We start from the raw sequence: 18,406 nt of genomic DNA on the forward strand, positions 1-18,406 counted from the left end.
CCGGTGACCGGGACGCGGCGTGGGGGCCGCCATGGAGCTGGTGGGGGATCGGTACCTGGGGGGCGTCCTGCGCGGCAGGTGGGGCACAACGGGACACACCGGGGCACAACGGGGCACCAGGGCACCGGAATGGGCACGGGGGGTGCTGGGGAAGGTGCAAGCGGGGGGTCCGGGAAGGGGCGAGGGGAGCACGGGGTGAGGGAGGGCCCAGCGGGGTGCGCGGGGGACGCGCGGGAGCGGGGCGCGGGGGAGGGCAAGGGGGTGCTGGGAGGGCAGGGGAGAAACTGGCGTTGCAGATGGGCTATGGGGACAAGGGGAGGGTGGCAGGGGGCTCCCCAGGAGCCAAGTGCTGGCACAAAGCACCAGTGTCCCTGTCCCCAGTGTACAGTGTCGCTGTACCTGTGCTCAGTGAGGCTGCTGGGGCTGCTGCAGTGATGGCGCTACAGGGTCTGGTAGGTGGCAGAGAAGGGGCTGTGAGCTGTGGGAAATGAAGGCCTGGGCAGCTGAGGCCTCAGGACATCTGTTGGTAGACACTGCTTGTGGCCATCACATCAGTTCTCTGAGACGATTAGGTTTGTTGGGACCGGCGGGTGCGGGGTTGCCACCGTCCACCTTCCCCATGTCTTCCAGGATGGAAGGATTCGGCTACTACGCGCTGCCGGTGGGCACCCAGTACCGGGGCTCGCTGTGGGACGGGATGTTCCACGGGCAGGGCGAGCTGCGGCGCCCCACGGGCGGTGCCTACCGGGCGCTCTGGGACCGCGGGGTGCCCACGCAGGTACGGCCGGGGGTGACACCCGCGGGGTCCCGAGCCCAGGCAGGGTTTGACCCCTCGGGGGGCCGGGCACCGCGCAGGGCTCCCGGCAGAAGGCGAGCGGGGCCGCGCTGGCCCTGCTGCGGCTCTGCCCGTGCGACCCGGCCCTGGTGCCGTCCATCCATCACGTTTATTAACGCTGCACTCAAACGTGTTTTGCAGGGGAAATACACTTTTACAGATGGTCTCGAATACGAGCAGGAAAAATGGCTTTACTGCGACGGCTACGACAGAAGATTCTATACAGAAATCTGTTCTGGTTTTAAACCACCAGGTACTAAATTGCATTTGCGATCCTGAGAGTCTGGAAGGAATTAAACTAACAACTTTGCTTAAGAAAGATTAATTCAGCTACATGAGTAACATGGAGCAGAAATGCTCTGGCTAATTTCATACGGGCCTGAGATGCTGCCAGGAGAATGTGGACACCACCTTCCAGCAGCACAGCCTGGGGTGCAGCTCTGGGCTCTCCTGGGGCAGGACAGGCCTTTATTATCTGCAGCTTTTGACATCCTGATTAACCCTTTCATGCCCCCTCACTGCGTCAGCAGGGTGCTTTTGATACAGAGAAGCTGAGCAAAAGGAATTAGTTTGCATCCAGGACACCAAATGAAGCTTCAAGCATCTGCCCCACGTAGCTTTTTAGAAGATACCAAAACAGACGTTTGTGTTCAGTCTGTATTTTTCTAAAGACTTCTATAATGTCGTTATTTATTGTAGTCAAAAGGTGGGTTTATAAGGGAAAAAAATGAGTAAAATCTGTAACTTAATATGCACAATACATAGAATATTTTAGTGATGACACGGAGTTCTGTGAAGCCAGCAAGTCTCTCCTGGCCCCATTTTGGATTTTAGGGTTGGACTTGTAATGTTAACTTGGTGGGCTGAATCACAGGGCTGTGAATGAGGAAATCAAAGTGATCATTTTTTTATCACACAACATTTGTGTGTGCATTTTTCCATTTCCATTTTCCCCATCTGCAAATTGACAAAATGTTTTGCAAAATGTATTGTGAGGTAACTCTGTTAGTTTTATAGCAAACACCATGGAGATGTATGTTAGTTATCTTGATCAAAGGTATAAATTCAAGAAAAAAAATCAAACCTTGTTTTTCCCCTTCAGGCATTGCTCAGCTTACAAATCTGGATCCTCCCAAAATAATCCCAAAAGGTTGTTATGACTGTGGTGATGGATTCTATAACCCCAAAACCAGAGTAGTTGTTGACTACAAACGCAAGTTTCTGAGAAATGCAGGTATGATTTAACTTCTTCTGCAAGGTAAACTAAGAAGGGTTTGTTATATCTTCTAGGCTGCCTGATTAAAGCCAAAATATAAACAACTCCATGACTTGGTTCTATTATCACTGAGCTAAAATATCTTTAACTTATTTATTTTATCAGTGATTTATGTATCCCCAGAGCTGTACAAATCATATTTTGCAAAATTACAATGAAGTATTCCCAAGCATATATGAATAAATATGTTTTATTGCCATTTGGTATGTTAATCTCAGAAAAATCTTCAGTCTCTCCTGTTAATGATCTCAAGCAAGGGAGTGGTTGTGAGGGGCACATCACTGATCCTGAAAGCTGAAAAGCTCCATGTTGTCAACCAGCAAAGTGCTGAAGCATCTGCTTGTCTCTACATGCTGGAATAGTCCAGTTTATTAAAATGAGTCTGGGTCTTACCTTCCTGGGCAGGAAACCTTCACCTTGGAGAGCTGTGTTTGGAGTAGAGTCTGGCAAATACATGGATAGGTCCTCAAATTAATAAACCTTGGGGAAAATGAGTTCTTACCAAGCCAAAAAAGAAACTTTTCAAATTAAAAGCCACAGAAGATCCCCAAAGAGTTGACACTGGGATAACTTAAAAAATGTAATCTGACCTGAAAAACACCCTACTTTGTGTTCTGGCTATTTAATCTTTGTGTTTATCACTTTTTCAGTACAGAGGGTTTTAAAATGAAACTGATTTCTGAAGGCAGCCACCCACCCTGCTTTTTTTTTTCCCTCAAATGTCCAAATTGCAAAATCTCTTTTTTTTTTTTTCTAGAAAACAGAATGTTTCATTTTCAGTGTGATACAGTTTAACAGTTTTGTTGCTTGGAAACTCCATTTTTCAGCAGATTTACTATTTGTTGTAAAAAAATTCTGCTCCGCTCTACTTTCAAGAGCTTTTGTGAGTGTGCACTGTGATATTGGAGGAGGGAAGTGGGGAGGGGTTAAATGAATTGGAGATACCATCTGCTATAAAATATACCCTGTGATACATGGCCTGTTTTATAAACGTTGAATAAAAACTGATCTAGATTATTACAAATGGCATTGATCCAAAATACTGGAATGCAGTGGGCCTACTGATGAGGAAGATAAGCAACATGCTTTCCAAAAACACAGGAACCTACACAGATTAGTACAGGAGGGAACGCCTTGGAATTCAATTTATTGTTTTTTAATCTGTTCTTTGAACTCATTGTCCTTCATGACATTTATCTCAAACCCTCCAAATTATACCAATCAATACTGGCCCAGCAGCGCGGCGCAGCGTGCGGCCTGACAGAGCGCTGGAGATGGGCTTGGTGTGGCCCTTCCACAGGGCCTGCACACAAAGTTAAAGTTGTTGATGTGAGTGTGAAGAAGGAATGTGTCATGTAGGCCAGACCCTTCCTCTCAAGAACATGAACACAATTGAAAAACCCGGCACTTGTTCAACATCAGAGGAACTCCTGCCGCCCCAGGAGAGATGATTCAGGGCACAAGGCCACTGAAGTAAAGAGAAAAAAAAAATTAAAAAAAACCCAGCTGTAAGCAGAAGAAACTGAGGAAGAGGCTGAGATGACAGGGAACAGATCCAGAATTACTCCATTATAGGTTGGGCAGGAAAGAGCAGGAAAACCTCCAGGCTTGCAGCCAAGTCTTGAAAGCATCAAAAGCAGATGGTAGGAAGCATTCAGGAAGCTCTTACAACAGCTTGACAGGTTTACCAAAATGACACTATCTTCCTCAGGGCTGGCAGCAGGCTTCAGAATACTCCAGTCCTCACCTTTCACCCCGGCTCTATTATGAAGCAATTGCTAATTGTTTGTGAAGAGGAGGAATCCCTGGGCCTGGGCACGGCCTTGGCCCCAGGCTGGCAGCGCCCAGGTACGGCTCCGGAGCAGGGCAGAGCAGCCGCCCTTGGAAACTCCTGAGCTTGCTTCCAGCACTTCTCCGTGGACATGAGAGGATGTGGAGCCCCGGGGAGGCTCCTGAGGAGCCTGGCAAGCCCTGCACGCCTCGAGCTCGGAGGTCTGAGCCTCATTTACTCGCCGAGCTCTCGCGGCTGGAGCGGCGCAAAGGCCCGTCGTGAAAACACAACCAGGCCCTGGGAGTGAAGTGACAGCAACAGCTTTGTTAGAGTTTTTATCTAGCAAACTTTTCCAAATTCTCATCACAGCCTCGCAGTTATTACCCCGTCCCTAAACCTCTGTTTCCTTGGGGATGCTCAAGTTTCTCTTGGTTCTCCATGTGTTCTTCAAGCTTTGCTTTTTGCCAGTATTGCAAAGTACGCAAAATTGAGCACATAAATAAGAATGGGAAGGCTCATTTGTAAGAAGATACATTGTTTATTTTTAATAGATACCGGGACCAGGCTCCTGTTTCACCAGGAGTATTCCTGTCTTTTTTTTTTTTTCCTCCCAGAAATAGGACTCCTGGCACCTTTTTAACAGAGTTTGGTCAATAGAAAGATCGGAAGATTTCCCAGTTTTTCAGTGAAAAGTAGAAACTACAAGACATTATTCTTAATGCAAAGCAGAGAGGTACAAAAAAAGCTGTGACAGTCAGATTTTAGGCCCTCTAAATATCAGAAAAACCCATAACTTTCAAAGAGAAAATACCATCAAAACAAGGACATTTTTTATACTGAGATGGAAAAGATCTCAGCAGATTTCCTGGGTCACCTGTCTTGATGAAAAGCAAAGATATTTCTGATGAAAATTTCCTTGTTTCTCCTGTGGTTTTCACAGGGATAGGTTAAATAATATAAAACATGCTTTTCCTCATTCTAATATGAGAATATTTATTCCACTATTTTCATATTTCTTCTTCAGGTTTAATTAGTATGGTGCATAGGAGAGCTTCCTGTAGTGCAGTCAATATTACCTGAAATATATTTGTACCTCTTCCTGTAAATCAAGAGCAGAAAGGCACAAAATCTGCCTTTTCACTCAGAGCTCAGTCAGGGAACTGAATTAAGAGCAGGATTAGGCCTAGAAGACCAGGACAAGTGTCTTATTAAGAGGGGGTTTGGTGCTGCTGCAGTCCCAAGCCAGCCTGCAATCAGCATTTCTACAAGCCTGAAAGTCTCGTGAAAAGCAGCAGGAAAAATCCTGCTGCTTCAGGAATCATTATGAGCTGAAAAGGTCAAGATTCAAGAACATTATTTTCGTATAGTTTAGAGAAGTCTGGGGTTAGAACTGAGGTTGTGAGACTGGCCTGACTCCCCAGGCAAGGGGACAAAGCCATTTTAATTCTAAGCCTTATTAATCACAGACTTATAGTTTCCTCATGTTGTTACCTTGGGATGGAGAACTCAAGCTTGGTCTGAAAGAACTGAGAAGCACAAATATTTTGGACAGTCAGCAACGATGTGTTCAACCATTTCAGGTTTATCCAAGTACACAAATCCATGAGAGAAATCTACATTTGGACTTTTTTTTTCACACAACTCAGATCTGTCTTGCACCAAGTGCTTTTTGGGAAATGTAGACTTTGACTTGTCTGAAAAATGCAGTTGAGAAACAGCCATAACCACTCAATAATCGCTCAGGGTAATATTTCTATACCTACCCTCATGTACCCCAAATACATGCAGATGTTTGCGTGCTCTTTCTCAGAAACTACTGGAGAATTGGGTGTGGGATGAGGACCTGGCAATTTTTCAGGCCTGGAGTATTTCTGGAAAAAAGACAGCAAATTTAACTTCGAGTCAACTGCGGTGCAGGAAAAAAGATTGACTGCACTGAGGGATCATGCACGGAGCTTTATTCCCTGTTCTTCTTTGAAATTGCCCGTTCTGATGATGGAGGGAGGGGATGAACAGCCTGATTCCAGGCTAGTCCCCATGTCATTGCCTAAGAATGTTTTGGCAGATGCCCTGAGCAAGGAGAGGAAAGCCCCAGCAATACACATACAGAGGGAATATAGTATTTTTGTTCGAATGAATTTAGCTTCCCATAGATTTAAATGTCTACTTATAAGGCAGGACCATTTAATCTTTTGTACATTTGTTTCTTTTTTATTTGACTTAAGATACTGAATTTAGATGAGGTTTAGTTCCTACATATTGAAACTCTTAAAAGCTCTTCAAATAATTGTTCTTTGGATACTTGTTAGGCTAAAGAAATCAGTTTTGATCGGCAGTAAAAGTTCATGCTATTTTAAGTGCAATGCTATAGCTATTTTCTGTTGTATATTTAATCATTTTGAATTATATGTCATGTAAAAGATTTTAGCTCTGGGGCATTTGCCAGATGGCTGATTCTGCATTTCACACAACAAAAGAAATAATGTTTGTGTAAAGCTCTTAAAAATAGTTGGTAATCAGTATATTCTACAACGAATAGGATCCAGACCTGTTTGGAAAAAAACCCCAGCTTTTGCAGAAATTAATTTAGAGGATTTGGTCTCTACCTCTGGGCTCTGAACAAAACAAATTGTGTCTATTGTTTGCTGATTTTGTAACATTTAACAAGTTAACTGGATTGTAAATTTTACTCATTTTTATGTTAAATGCCGTTTATTGCAATCCATTGATCTTTTTCTCTTTACTTTGGCTGACAAACTTATTTCTGAAAGCAGGGCTGTAAAGCAGAGAGCCAATGCTGCTCTCCCTTTACACAAGCAGAGCATACGAATGCGAGTGGCCCTTTGCTTTTCTTGCAGCAGCTGCAGTGCTTGTCCTTTTTACTGCTAGTTCCTCCTTCTGGCCTCTTTGATTCATATTCCTCCAAAATACCACTGCAAAAAATATTTTCTCTCTCTGCCATGGCATTCAGCTTCTTCTTTGTCCACAAGGTTCTACAGAGCTACCTACAAATTCACCTTCTGGTCTTGTCTCCCCCATCTCCCACATACTTTTTCCCCTTGGATCCAGTTCCAGGACATAGGTTTTTAGCCACATTCATACAATTCCAGTTTTCTGGTACTTGCTTTCCAGACTCTATGGTAGCCAAAATCTTTGGAAAATATTACATCCAGAAGCAGGTCAGAAATTGTATTATAACTCTTTGATCTGGATCTTCAAAGTGTCACTTATCTAACTCTTCCTATTTTTTTAGTTAGATAGCTTTTGTTCCAGTGTCTGAGCTCTGGATCTAAATAATCCCCAATGCTTAACAAATAAATGAATTGAGGAGCCAGATCTCAGCAGGAGGAGAGGCAGAACCCTGGCAAGTATCACAGTGGGACTGCTGAGTGGGCAAGGCAAAGGGCTGAGCAGTGAAGATGGCAGAGAGAAACTGAGTCCAATTCAAATGACAATCCCACACTCCTATGAGAAGTTGAGGGGGTTTTCTTACCTTTTTTTTTCCCTTACTCTACCCTAAACACTTTTTTAAATGTTGGACCAATTTTCCTACCCATCATATGGTCTTTTTGTATCTTTTTGTATAGAAATGTGTGAAGATCAAGCACATTTTGGATGCCATTGCAAAATTCATACATATGTCTTTCAGTGCCAAAGTCTGCCCAGGTGACAGACAGAGATACTTGGAGACTTCTCATCTGAGCAACCAAGCACATTTTTAGATTAAATTTGGCTTGCATGTTTTAATCTGAAACATCCTCCATTCAGCAAAATAGATTATGAACCAACACAATTTATATCCCAGGCTATGGCCAGCAGTGATAATATTAACATTTGCATCATGATGGAAGTTACTACGGTAATTCCAGTAGCTAGAGCTTTTGCAGATATATTGTTCCTTCTGGTTTCCTGGCCTTATCTTTTTGAAAGTTGTGGAAGTTTCAGTTCCAAAGAGTGGCATGCCAAGAATAACACCTTTGTTTGGGTGCTAACCATCCTATTGTGAATCCATTAAATAGGTTACACACAAGTCTTATAGCACTTACATTCAATGTACAGCTCATGTGAAAACAACTTTTACAAGAGATGGAAAGTTCATTTGGGGGCCATTTTGGAATGACAGTAATTAAAAGAGAATGGAAGGGTGAGAATTTGTGGGTGGAAGCAAAGGTTAATTGAAAACATATTTTCCATTTTCTTGCCAGCCTTGATGTTGGTGGGGTCAGGTGCAGTAAGGAAAGGGGTGCTAGGGACCTGGAGGGGGCAGTGGAAATGGAAGGGGTGTGCCAGGCAGAGCCCATGGCTGAGATGCTATCACAGGTCATTGTGATTGTGCAGTGGGAGAAGATGATAAACTGCGCTGCGGGTGCTGGGAGGAGTCAGGGATGTGGAAGAATTCAGTGATATTGTTGTTTACACTGGGCTGCGTGTGCTTGGCCCTCTGCACACGGGGAGGAAGCTCAGCTGCTGCTGGAGGATGGCGTGCTGTAAACACAGAGCATCCAAACACAGCCCTCAAAGCTGGGCACGCACAGCTCTGGGCAGGGCTGGGCTCCCAGTGCTCCCTGTCCTGGTGGTGGCACATCCCAGGGACACCAGCTGCCCTCCTGGGCTCTGGCTGAGCACACCCAGGGGTGGCACCCACTCACATCAGGTTCAGTGGGCAGGGGAGGGAGCCACGGGTCTGAATTTCAGAGTGCACAGCCCCTAAGACATCAGGAGCACTTACAGCTGCCAAGACCTAACACAGTCAGACAAGGTTCTAAAGGTGAACAGTGTCATTTTTCCCCTGTTCAAACCACTGGGTATTCTCATTTTATCAAACTTCTGGGTGTTTTCCTGGGAAAGCAATAGTTAAGAGAAGCCTCCATGCCAGTTCTGCCAGTGCTGTCAGTCTCAGCTCTGTGCCATGGCAGGCACCTAAGCATGCAGAGTCCTCAGAAGTCTCTCACAGCTGAGGTTTCCATAAGCAACACAGAAACATGATAGTTAAAAGCAAATAATTCTAAACTTTGCAATATGCATTTAATATAGCAAGATTAAACGCACCTAAATTACAGTGTGTTCTCATGTCATCCCTTGGAAGCACCCTGAAGCAAGGCCACCCTGAATTTTCAGCTGTTTCTAATCCCAGCTGAGAGATAAATCTGGAGTGTGGTATTTGGGGAAATCTCTTCTGCCACTACTTTTAGCCTGAACACTGGAAAGGAGGCAAGTGGTTTCATTTTGCAGAGAGCAGAAATCACTGATTTGAGTGGGCTGCACTTCGAGCTCGCTGTGGAATACACCTCACAGTGGTTGTGACACCTGTCTGGACTTTGCCAACATTTGGAACTTCCCCTAAAGCCCCCCAAAACAAGGCAGAAACTTGCCAGGCAGTATTTGAACCAATTTTGAAATGGGATTCTTAGAGGAACACATTACAGCCAGCAGCTTTAGCTGGGTCCTGTTTACCTAGAGAGGCTCCCAGAGTGACCTGTTGGCTTTAATCATCTTTTGTGGGCTGGTGCTGTTTCTGGGGACCAGTCCTGCAGGTGGCTGCCAGGGTTGGCTCCATGTGCCTGTGCCTGGTAATGAAAACAGGCTGAATTAATCACAAAAATGACAGAGAGCTGGCCCAGTGTGGGCTGGCTGAGGAGCTCACCCACAATATTCAAGATATATTTAGTGGGTGCTAGAAACTGATCTCATTTTTGATTGAGACACAAGGAAATAATTCACGAGCTCATCCATTACAATCTTTTGCTGTTTCAGTTTCAAGATTCCAATAATGTCATGATAATAATGATAATATTTCACTGACTTTGGAAGAAATACCTGCGTAACATTTACTAACTGCACAGGGATACACCAGATTGCAGTGAAATGCTCAGACAAAGCTTTTCCCCTTTACCTTCAAACACCAGCATGGTTAGACCTCTTTCAGCAAAGTCTGTTCCATCACTGTTTATTCTACTGAGGAAAATCTAAAAAATGGATAAACTTTTAAAGATAAATATGCTGACACAAAATTCAGCACACCACACGAAGAACCCCATTCTACCTAATTGTGCACAGGGTGATAATTTAGCACTGATTAAAGAGTTTGTATTTTTTTCAAATCTTTTTTAAAAGGAAAATTACTTCTGAAGGTGAAGATGTGCTTAGACAATCATATTAACATATTCAAACAATTGTAATTTGCAAAATAGTAATTACAACTCACTATCTGGTAGCATTAATCAAACTTCAAGGTTTAATTCCATTTTAAATATTGATGAAATGTGATTCTCCAATCTAACCCTGGTGTTGCAGGGTTATGGAAGCAGCCAGTGGCAGAAAAAGAGGAACGTGTAGTTAACAAGCAGCTGCCACAAAGAAGGATCGGCATCTGTGATTTAAATTGTTAGCTGCACAGTCAGGTAGAGTGTAAAAAGGGTAGTCAAGAGGCTGTTAAGTCCATTGCTGCCAATTACTAACAATCAGGGAGGAGCTTTAAGACTTGTTCAGTACAATAAACCCAGTTTGTCTTGTTTCAGGGGTTACTACTGAAGAGGTTGCAGCTGCACTGATTCAAATAGCCCTAAAACTACAGTAATTATCAACCAGTCTTCTTTAGTGTAGCAAAAGTATGTTTTACCATAGCTTAACTCTTTACATTCTAATATTTCCCTGCCTCCTCTGCCACAGCCAGCCCTGGAGCCATTCTCATCCCTGGGCTGTGGTTCTTCTTGCTATCCTGGACCAATTCTTTCATTTCCCCTTACCTAGGCCGAGGAGCAGCTGTACATCACACTGGCCTGGATGGCAGTTCTAGGGATTTGCTTCTTGTTGAGTCATTCCATCTATTTTTCCTTTTCATGCACAAAGTTGAAATGCACATCTCTCGTTCAGTTTTTACATCTGGTTAAACTCCACGCAGGTTAAGCAGGGCTTGTGAACATGTATTTAATTTGAATGGGCTCAGATTACTTCACAAACCAAGACGTTTTGGAATCAGTCTGGCAGGGCCAAGATCCTTGGAGTGACTTGTCCTGGGTGCTTTCCTGGGAGACCAGGAAATCCCAGAGTGCAGAGCAAGACAGTCTGGGCAGACCAAGGGTGTGCTGGAAACCTGTGAAGGGAAGGTACAATCTGCCCTGTTTGTGCCGATGCCCTTGAAGCTCAGCTGAGTGGGGGCTGTCAAGGCTCAGTCAGACCCAGGCTGGTTCTTTCTAGCACTCAGGTGAGCCAGGTGTGCCCAGCTGCCAGCCAGACCTGCTGATGCTCAGCATCTCTAAGTTTTCTTATTCCTTCACCATGACAGAGACAGGCAAAAGTTTCCTTTACATGCACTTATTACAAGCTCAGTTAAACTATATATATTTTTAATTTATTTTTTTTTAGTTAAGGCAATTCCAGCTAAAGCCAGAGAGCCACACAAAGTGGACAATATCTGTCACAGGGAGGCTCACGTGATCCCATCTCCAACACCTAGAGCATAGAACAAAAGCCAGCACATTGATTATGGCTTGGATGTTGTTTTTGAGAAAGCTTAAGGACCACATTTGCATTCCTGTTGCAGCCCTCGGTGGAATCTGCCTGTGAGAATTGCATGGTCTTTAAGCAAGATTCTGTGCTCATGTTTTTAATTTCCCTTTTAGCATATTTTTTTCAGCGTCTATTTTCACCTACTTTACAACCAAATTAGTAATGTGCCATTAACAGGGTATTTTGTTATGGATCTGTGGATCTCTAAGGAATCAAAAAAAAAATAAAAATCAGTGAAACACAGAAAGAGCTGAAGTTAGCTATCTTATCCAAATTATGGCGATTTTGCAGTCATTAAAGCAAGCACCTTGGCCCCATTCCTGCCTGCACCAGGATGCCAGCAGAGCTGGGTGTGAGCAGCACCTCAGGGTGCGCACCCAACTCGATGGGCCAGCAGTGAGAGAACAGAGAGGGCAGAAAAAAAAAAAAAAAACAACAAAAAAACCCCCCCTAACCAAAGAAAAGACAAAAAAAAAAAGGAGAAAAAAAAAAAAAAACAACAACAAAAAAACCCCCACTAACCAAAGAAAAGACAAAAAAAAAAAGGAGAAAAGACAAAGCTTGATTCACAAGCCACCACAGTCAATAGGATTAACCCCCAGTCTTGTGCACCAGGATTTATCACATACCCCTCTGGAAACTTCTTAGCTTAACACTTCATTCCCAGCACCTTCCTCCCTTTGCATGTCAAATGCTCCCCCGTCCCTTTAGCATAAAGGTACAACTCCACAACCAAAGATCTCCAGGAAAATCTGGCTCCTGAAGAAACAACATGCTTCTTTCCCCATTTTGTTAGACCTGCCTAGGCAGGTGCTCAGCAGGGAGAAAAAATGGGCCCGTGGTGGTCACAGGGGTTACACCCTCAGCTCCATCCTCCTCCCACTCAGCTGGCCTTGTACGTAGCAAGGGCTGCCACGAAGCCTCAAAATTTAGATTTTTACACACATCAAAATTTAGATTTTTACACACGTCAAAATTTAGATTTTTACACACATCACAAGCAGCTAATATGAATTTGTTAAGACAGTGGTAAACACAAGAAACAGCTCGAATATATTTCATTTGTATAAAAATAAATACAGGTATTGTTGTAAGTATTACTTTGATTTTTTTTTTTTCCCCAAAGCTTTTTGAAGTTTGTTTTTCCTGGTTTATTACACAGATCTCTTTTCTCCTACACAAACACAAAGGGAAAGGCTGCAGAACAGTTTTTGGAGACAAGACTATTTAAATCCCTGAAATTAAGAAGCCACAACTCAACATTCACCAAGCTATTTTTTTGTAAATCATGCAGAAAATTACTATTCAAACTTTGCTGGTCAGTTGGTTTTTTTCCTACATTGTCTTTGCTTTTATTTTCTTTCCACACTGTCATTATGCTCTCAGAATAAATACGACAGACATGAATACTAACAAGGGACACAGGAGTTGGTCTAAAATATCTCTCAGCCACTACATCAGCTTATACCTGCCACAAGATACATCTCAAAAACAGCATGGAAAGAAAAGCTCCAAGATAAGAACCTGGGATTTTACTGAAAATCTTCCTTTACCTTCACTTTTTATAAACCAACAAGCAAAACAACCAGAGTATTTTAAAAAAGCCTAATCTTAATTTCTGATAGTTTCAATATTTCTCCTGTGTATTTTGCCCAAAAAAGCAAAATGTAAAATCTGTACACGTAAACCTCGTGGCTCACCCAAGCTCAGCTTATCAAACAGAGGAATAATCAGTCCTTGCCACGGAGCCAGCACCTCCTGCCTTGACAAATTCCCACACAACAGCACACGATCTTTTAAACAAACAAACAAAAAAAGAAGTGTTCTGAGATATGCCAACGGCTAAAAAATGGATTTCTTTTTCAAGGGAAAAATGCCTTGTTTGACTGGAGCCCAGGGATGCAAGGAGCAGCTCTGACAGGGGATATTTAATGTTCCTTTCTCTCCCTTTCAGACGATGATGAGCACGAATGGATCCTCCGGACCTGCCGGAAAGCCTGGGACATAACAGCTGAGCAGGAACCCAAACCATCCCACAGCCTTTCCTAACACTGCTCCAGCAAAGCAGGTAATCTGAGTCACAAGAAACGCAGTTTGTCCTCGTGGATTTGTCTCACCCTTTCCCTCGACAGGAATATAATCTTTCTGTCATCTTTGTCAGCTCAAAGGAAAATGGAAATAATCATTTAATCAGTCATGCTGAGCAACAGCCATGGCAAAAAAGGCGACTGTACTCACAATAATATTCCTGAGAGGTGTGCAGTGTAGTATGTATAAACATTATTAAGCCTGAAAACAATTTGTTAAAAAGAGTGCCTCAGATTCGGTGTTGAAGTCATTCAAATCCATCTTAATCAACATTATTTTCCCAGATTTTAGTTAGCTGTCCTGGTGAATTCCTTTCCTCTCTTTTTGCTCAGTACTTTGATATTGATTGATCATTGTAATAATGTACACCAGAGGTATTCTTTAATGACGGGTTTGCTAACTAGGAAATTATATCCATTTACTACGAACGTTTGTTGAACTCTCCTGAAGCCAGAGTTTAACAAAATAATAAAAGAGGAAAACTGGGTGGGTTGCTGCTTGATTAGTAAGCCAGAAAGTATTTAAAAATAAAATAAAATGGAATTACATCATTTTCTGGATGTAAGTGCCAGCACTTCTACTTGCATTAACTTTATTTATTACACAAATAAGACATTTACAAAGCACAACATTAAAAGTATGTAACAAAACAGACATTGGTTTTACAAAAAGTGCTTACAATTTTGTTTTACTTTTTTAAAATAAATATTAGTCTTGACTGTCCACTCATTCAGAGAAAAAATTTTTTTAACCATTGTAGCCAAGACATGCAGAATTGCAACATGCTACAACAAAATGATTGGCAGATGGAATAAAACTGGTGTTTAGTTGGCATCCTACAGATAAATCACTGATAGTAGTGCAGGATTGGTTCCCACTCCCTGTCCCAACGAGTGAGTTCTGTAAGCACCTTTAGCTCGGGCATTGGGTTAACCAGCGTGAGCCAGAAAAAATCACTGCTGATAAAACCTGCAACCATCCCACTTCCAGAGCCGAGCTCTGTTAGTCCCCGTGTTAAACTGGAGTGAAGAGCCTTTCACTGGCTGTCTTCAGTGGATTCTGTCTGCAAAAGGGTTTCTAAATAGCAACTGGAAAAGTTTAGTGCGCGGAGTCTGCATTGCTGCACCAGAACCCATCTGGCAATTACTGAATAAACTAAGAAAATGAGAATGACTTTAATTTTATTTTTTTTTAAATCCACAGACAGGAGATGAATGCAAATGACCTGAGATAAGGTTTGGTTCAGTGGCAACAGTCAGTGTGAAATATGTTGTGAAACAATGTATTGAATAAATTAGAAGATTTCTTACATTCTTGGTACAGTTGAGTATTTTCCATACACATAATTAGCTCTAAAACTGCACAAGCTGAATTGCTTCCAGTTTTTGCAAACAATTTGGGCTTAATATAAACAGAGCCTGATTTCTGAATTAGCAAAGCTGCTCCTGGCTACTTATGGGGGGAAGTGCCCCGAGCACAGTCTGTGGTGAGCCCACATCCCTGGAGAGAAACACTGACATTCCCTGGGCCCTGCCGTGGCACTGCTTACAAACCCTTGGATACCCAGGACATCTCCCAAGGGGGGGGTTTCTGATGGAGCTGGTATTTAGCAGATACATATTTCATAGTTTCCCTTTCACTGCATTGCCAAGACAGAAGGGAGAAACACATCAAACCCTCTTCTCCCTCAACAGAACAGTTGTGGCAATCTCGGACGCTGTGGGATGTCAGGGCAAGTTACAGCCTGAATCTCTCCCTCTGTGTCACATGGAATAACTGCCCATTCCTTTATGGCACTAATTCCACAACTAAATGGTCATTAGGATGTGCAAGCACAAATGGAGAACAAAGTCAGGCCCCGGTGACCCCCCCGGCCCCCACGAGCATCTCAAGGCTGGCACAGCAACCACCTCAACCTGTGATGACAAACACTCACCAACAGCCAGCCAAGGAACACTCATCCTTCCCTCCTTGCTGTGAAAAGGACAAAAAGGATGCACCTGGTGCAACTGGTGACTGTCCCCTCCCCAAGGACGCCTCTGCAGAGGTGGCTCCAGTCAGGTCGTCACTGGTCACACTCTGGAAATGGTCACTCCCACAGCTGGAGGTGACAATAACATTCTGTGGACTTAATTCCCCTCTCTCCTTTCAAAGGTTGTTTTGAACTGGGACTAGAGCTGCTGGCTGCAGTTTGCCAGCCCCTGGCCCAGCTGTCCGAGGTAGAACCATCCCTCAGTGCACGGACACACACAGGAGGGGCGGTGTGGACTTGTTCCAACCAACACCAAAGTGTGCTGTACTCAGCTGCTGCTCAAGCCAAGAGGTCTCAGTGGCCACCTCAGCAGACGTGCCCATGTCCCCACGCTGCTCCTGGAGCGTTCCTCGAGGTCAGTGGAGCCACATGTCTGGCTGCTGGTGTCACACGGAGCTCAGGGACACGGGCAGAAGGCTCCCCACGTGTGCAGCGTGGGCTGGCCAGAGCAGTGGGATGGTTGCCCACCTGGCCCATGCCACGGATTGATGCAGGGTCTCCCGGAGAGGAAAACACGTGTGTCTACAGCTCCAATTAAAAACGCGTCATGGAACAGATGGATTCCCACCTCCTGCTCCTCGGGCACGGCTCAGTCACATCCCTCACTGGCTGTGGCTCAGGGTAGGCTTTCACATTCTTGGAAGAGCAGCCTCACAGACACTTCACAGCAGGACAGGCCCATGTGCTTGTGTGGAGAGAGGTTTTGTTTCAGACCTGCTCTTGGCTCGGTGCAAACTGAGAAGGGCTGGCAGAGGGCTCTTGTTTAGCTTTCGTTGTTACCATCAGTGAAGGATGGGATCATTTTGGAGTCCTTTTCCTGACTTGGGGCCAGGCTGCTGAGCACTTCCTGTGCTGTTGCCGTGAGCCCAGCCGTTCTCCTGGGATGCACCCTCATCCCAGGGCCTGGCAGGAGCAGCAGCCCCACCCCAGCAAGGGAGGCCAGGAGGGCAGAGGGGATCAGAGCCATGCTGCCAGACAAAGGAAGATGCCATCCCCTTGCTGTCCACTTGCCCAGCGACGGTTCCTGCTGGCCTTACTGTGGCTTTCATCTTTTTAACTGGTCTCCAGTTTCTACCCAACTCTTTCCACTGACTGAACTTGAGTCCACAGCAGGGCAGAACATTTCTACACCTTTATGACCACCTTCCATCAAGCATTTCCCAGTCCCAGAGTATGGATTGTCTGAGAGTTTTCTGTAGGTGCATTCTGAAATCACCCATTTGTGATCCAATATGACTCCAAGGAAATTAAGTAGCTTGTTAATAAAGAATGAGACTAAAAAACTTAAAAAAAAAAAAAGATTTGGCAGATGGCTGTGAGAGGAGAGAGATATTCAGTGTTCTAAGAACAAGTCAGCAATCAAAAACTTCAGGGTGCTAAACCTGGCTCTGCCACCAACCCTCATGGTTCCTCTCAGTTTAGGACATCTCTGCTTCCCCTCCTATAAAACGGGGGGAAAAACACTAAGATTTACTTACCTTTGAGTGATCAAAGGACATGTGATTCTAAAGCACTTTGAGGAGGAAGAAAAACTGCCTATTTCCAGCTGGCATCATGTTTTCCACTCAGTGGAGTCTCAGCTACCTGCGAGTTTGGCTCAGGAAGGTCTGTCTATATATCGAGTTGCTGAGCCAAAAGCCAATTTCAGATTTCACACATGCGAGTGGAAAGAAGGAGGGATGTCCAGGAACTGCTTCACTGGTGCAAAGAGAGAATCAGGCCAAACCACGAAAATTCCTCCTTCCTTTGTGTTCAGAGGTGATCACCGACCCCCCTGAGCTCAGCGTGTTCTGGGCTGTTCACATTCCCGTGGGTTTGGGAGCAAGACTTGCAAGCACAGCAGAGTCACCAGTTTTGACTGTGGCTGGCACTGCCTTGGAGAGACTCACGCTCATTCTACAAGTCCACAAGAAACAAGTGTAAAATGTAACTGTGCACTCAACACACACACACACAGAGTGTCGCTGGAGAAGTCAGAGGTGCTGCTCAGCGGGAGGGACGAGCGCTGGGGCCGAGCCCTCCCGGGACCGCGGCCGCTGCCGGGGCCGGGCGCTGTCAGCCGAGGGGCAGCGGTGCTGGCACGGCCACGGGCACGTGAGGAAGAGTCCCCGCAGTCAGTACTGAAAGAGGATGACCTGCGGGGAGAACGGGAGCGTCAGGGCACAGCCCTGGCTGGCAGGGAGCAGCAGGATGGACACGGGCTCTGCCAGGGCAGGAAAACCCTCTCTGGAAGAGCTCTCTGCCCACGAGATGCCAGCTCTGCCCAGGGAAGGAGCCGCCACTGAGGAGCCCAGGTGGGAGGTGGCAGGAGAGGTGCACCACACCTTTGGTTGTGAAACCAAACAAAACCAGGCAGCACCCCAAAAACAGCGCTTCATTCATCTGTTGTGTGGTACAGCAGCTGCCAAGAAGGACAGACAGACACCATGCCCAGCGGTCCTGACTGCCCACCCCACTCAGCGAGCAGCACAAAGACTGCAGCTCGCTGCTCTGCAGGCCCGGGGAAGCAGCTGCTGGGCTGGTCACAGCTCACCTCTCACCAGCCACCGCACTGGGCACCCCCAGGAGGGTGGGGCTGCCCCACACGCGGAGGGAAACACACGCTCAGCGCTGAAATGTGTTTTCCCAGGGTCTCAGCTATCTCTGCTTTTAAAAATTTTTGGATGTGGGGAAAAAAAGCTACTTCAGTTTTCAGGAATTCAACATGCAAGTGATTGTTTAGAAAAGGAGGTGGTTGGGGGGCAGCTCCGTGTCCTGAGAACCCTGTTCTGCAACAGCTGCGAGCCAGTAATTGCATTTAAATCAGGAGCTGCTTGCTGCAGTGAAGCCTCTCTAGCAGCAGCAGCAGCAGGACTGTATAATATTTTCTGAAAACTCTGCAGCTTGCTGGGCACA

General features: G+C 45.1%; 2 protein-coding genes across 9 annotated transcripts in view; one reads left to right on the plus strand and one right to left on the minus strand.

Moving 5' to 3' along the window:
• MORN5 (MORN repeat containing 5) lies at window positions 1-16,782 on the plus strand. Of its 2 annotated transcripts, XM_039730667.1 has the most exons (6): window positions 1-78; window positions 631-778; window positions 977-1,088; window positions 1,938-2,069; window positions 13,346-13,459; window positions 14,683-16,782. In XM_039730667.1, exons 1-5 carry the CDS (start codon window positions 32-34, stop codon window positions 13,438-13,440), a joined length of 534 nt encoding a protein of 177 aa, XP_039586601.1. In that variant the 5' UTR covers window positions 1-31; the 3' UTR covers window positions 13,441-13,459; window positions 14,683-16,782. The 2 variants fall into 2 exon arrangements, with proteins under 2 accessions (XP_039586601.1, XP_039586602.1); XM_039730668.1 differs by lacking the exons at window positions 13,346-13,459; window positions 14,683-16,782 and adding an exon at window positions 3,823-7,951.
• LHX6 (LIM homeobox 6) overlaps window positions 14,042-18,406 on the minus strand; it is a 17,068-nt gene continuing 12,703 nt past the window's right edge. For all 7 annotated transcript variants that reach the window (XM_039730662.1, XM_039730661.1, XM_039730659.1 and 4 more), the window contains one exon: window positions 14,042-17,646. In XM_039730662.1, the coding sequence (XP_039586596.1) occupies window positions 17,567-17,646 (80 nt within the window). In that variant the 3' untranslated portion in view covers window positions 14,042-17,566. The remainder of the gene's footprint in view (window positions 17,647-18,406) is intronic.

This window comes from Passer montanus, unplaced genomic scaffold (assembly GCF_014805655.1).
Source record: "Passer montanus isolate IOZ18808 unplaced genomic scaffold, ASM1480565v1 scaffold73, whole genome shotgun sequence".
Classification (NCBI taxonomy): Eukaryota; Metazoa; Chordata; class Aves; order Passeriformes; family Passeridae; genus Passer; species Passer montanus.

Bases quoted from the DNA above. Each gene is read 5' to 3' on its own strand.
- MORN5 (XM_039730667.1), top strand. From the start codon at position 32: ATGGAGCTGGTGGGGGATCGGTACCTGGGGGGCGTCCTGCGCGGCAG. The intron at 79-630 runs GTGGGGCACAAC...CATGTCTTCCAG, and splicing joins GGGGGCGTCCTGCGCGGCAG to GATGGAAGGATTCGGCTACT. The intron at 2,070-13,345 runs GTATGATTTAAC...TCTCCCTTTCAG, and splicing joins CAAGTTTCTGAGAAATGCAG to ACGATGATGAGCACGAATGG.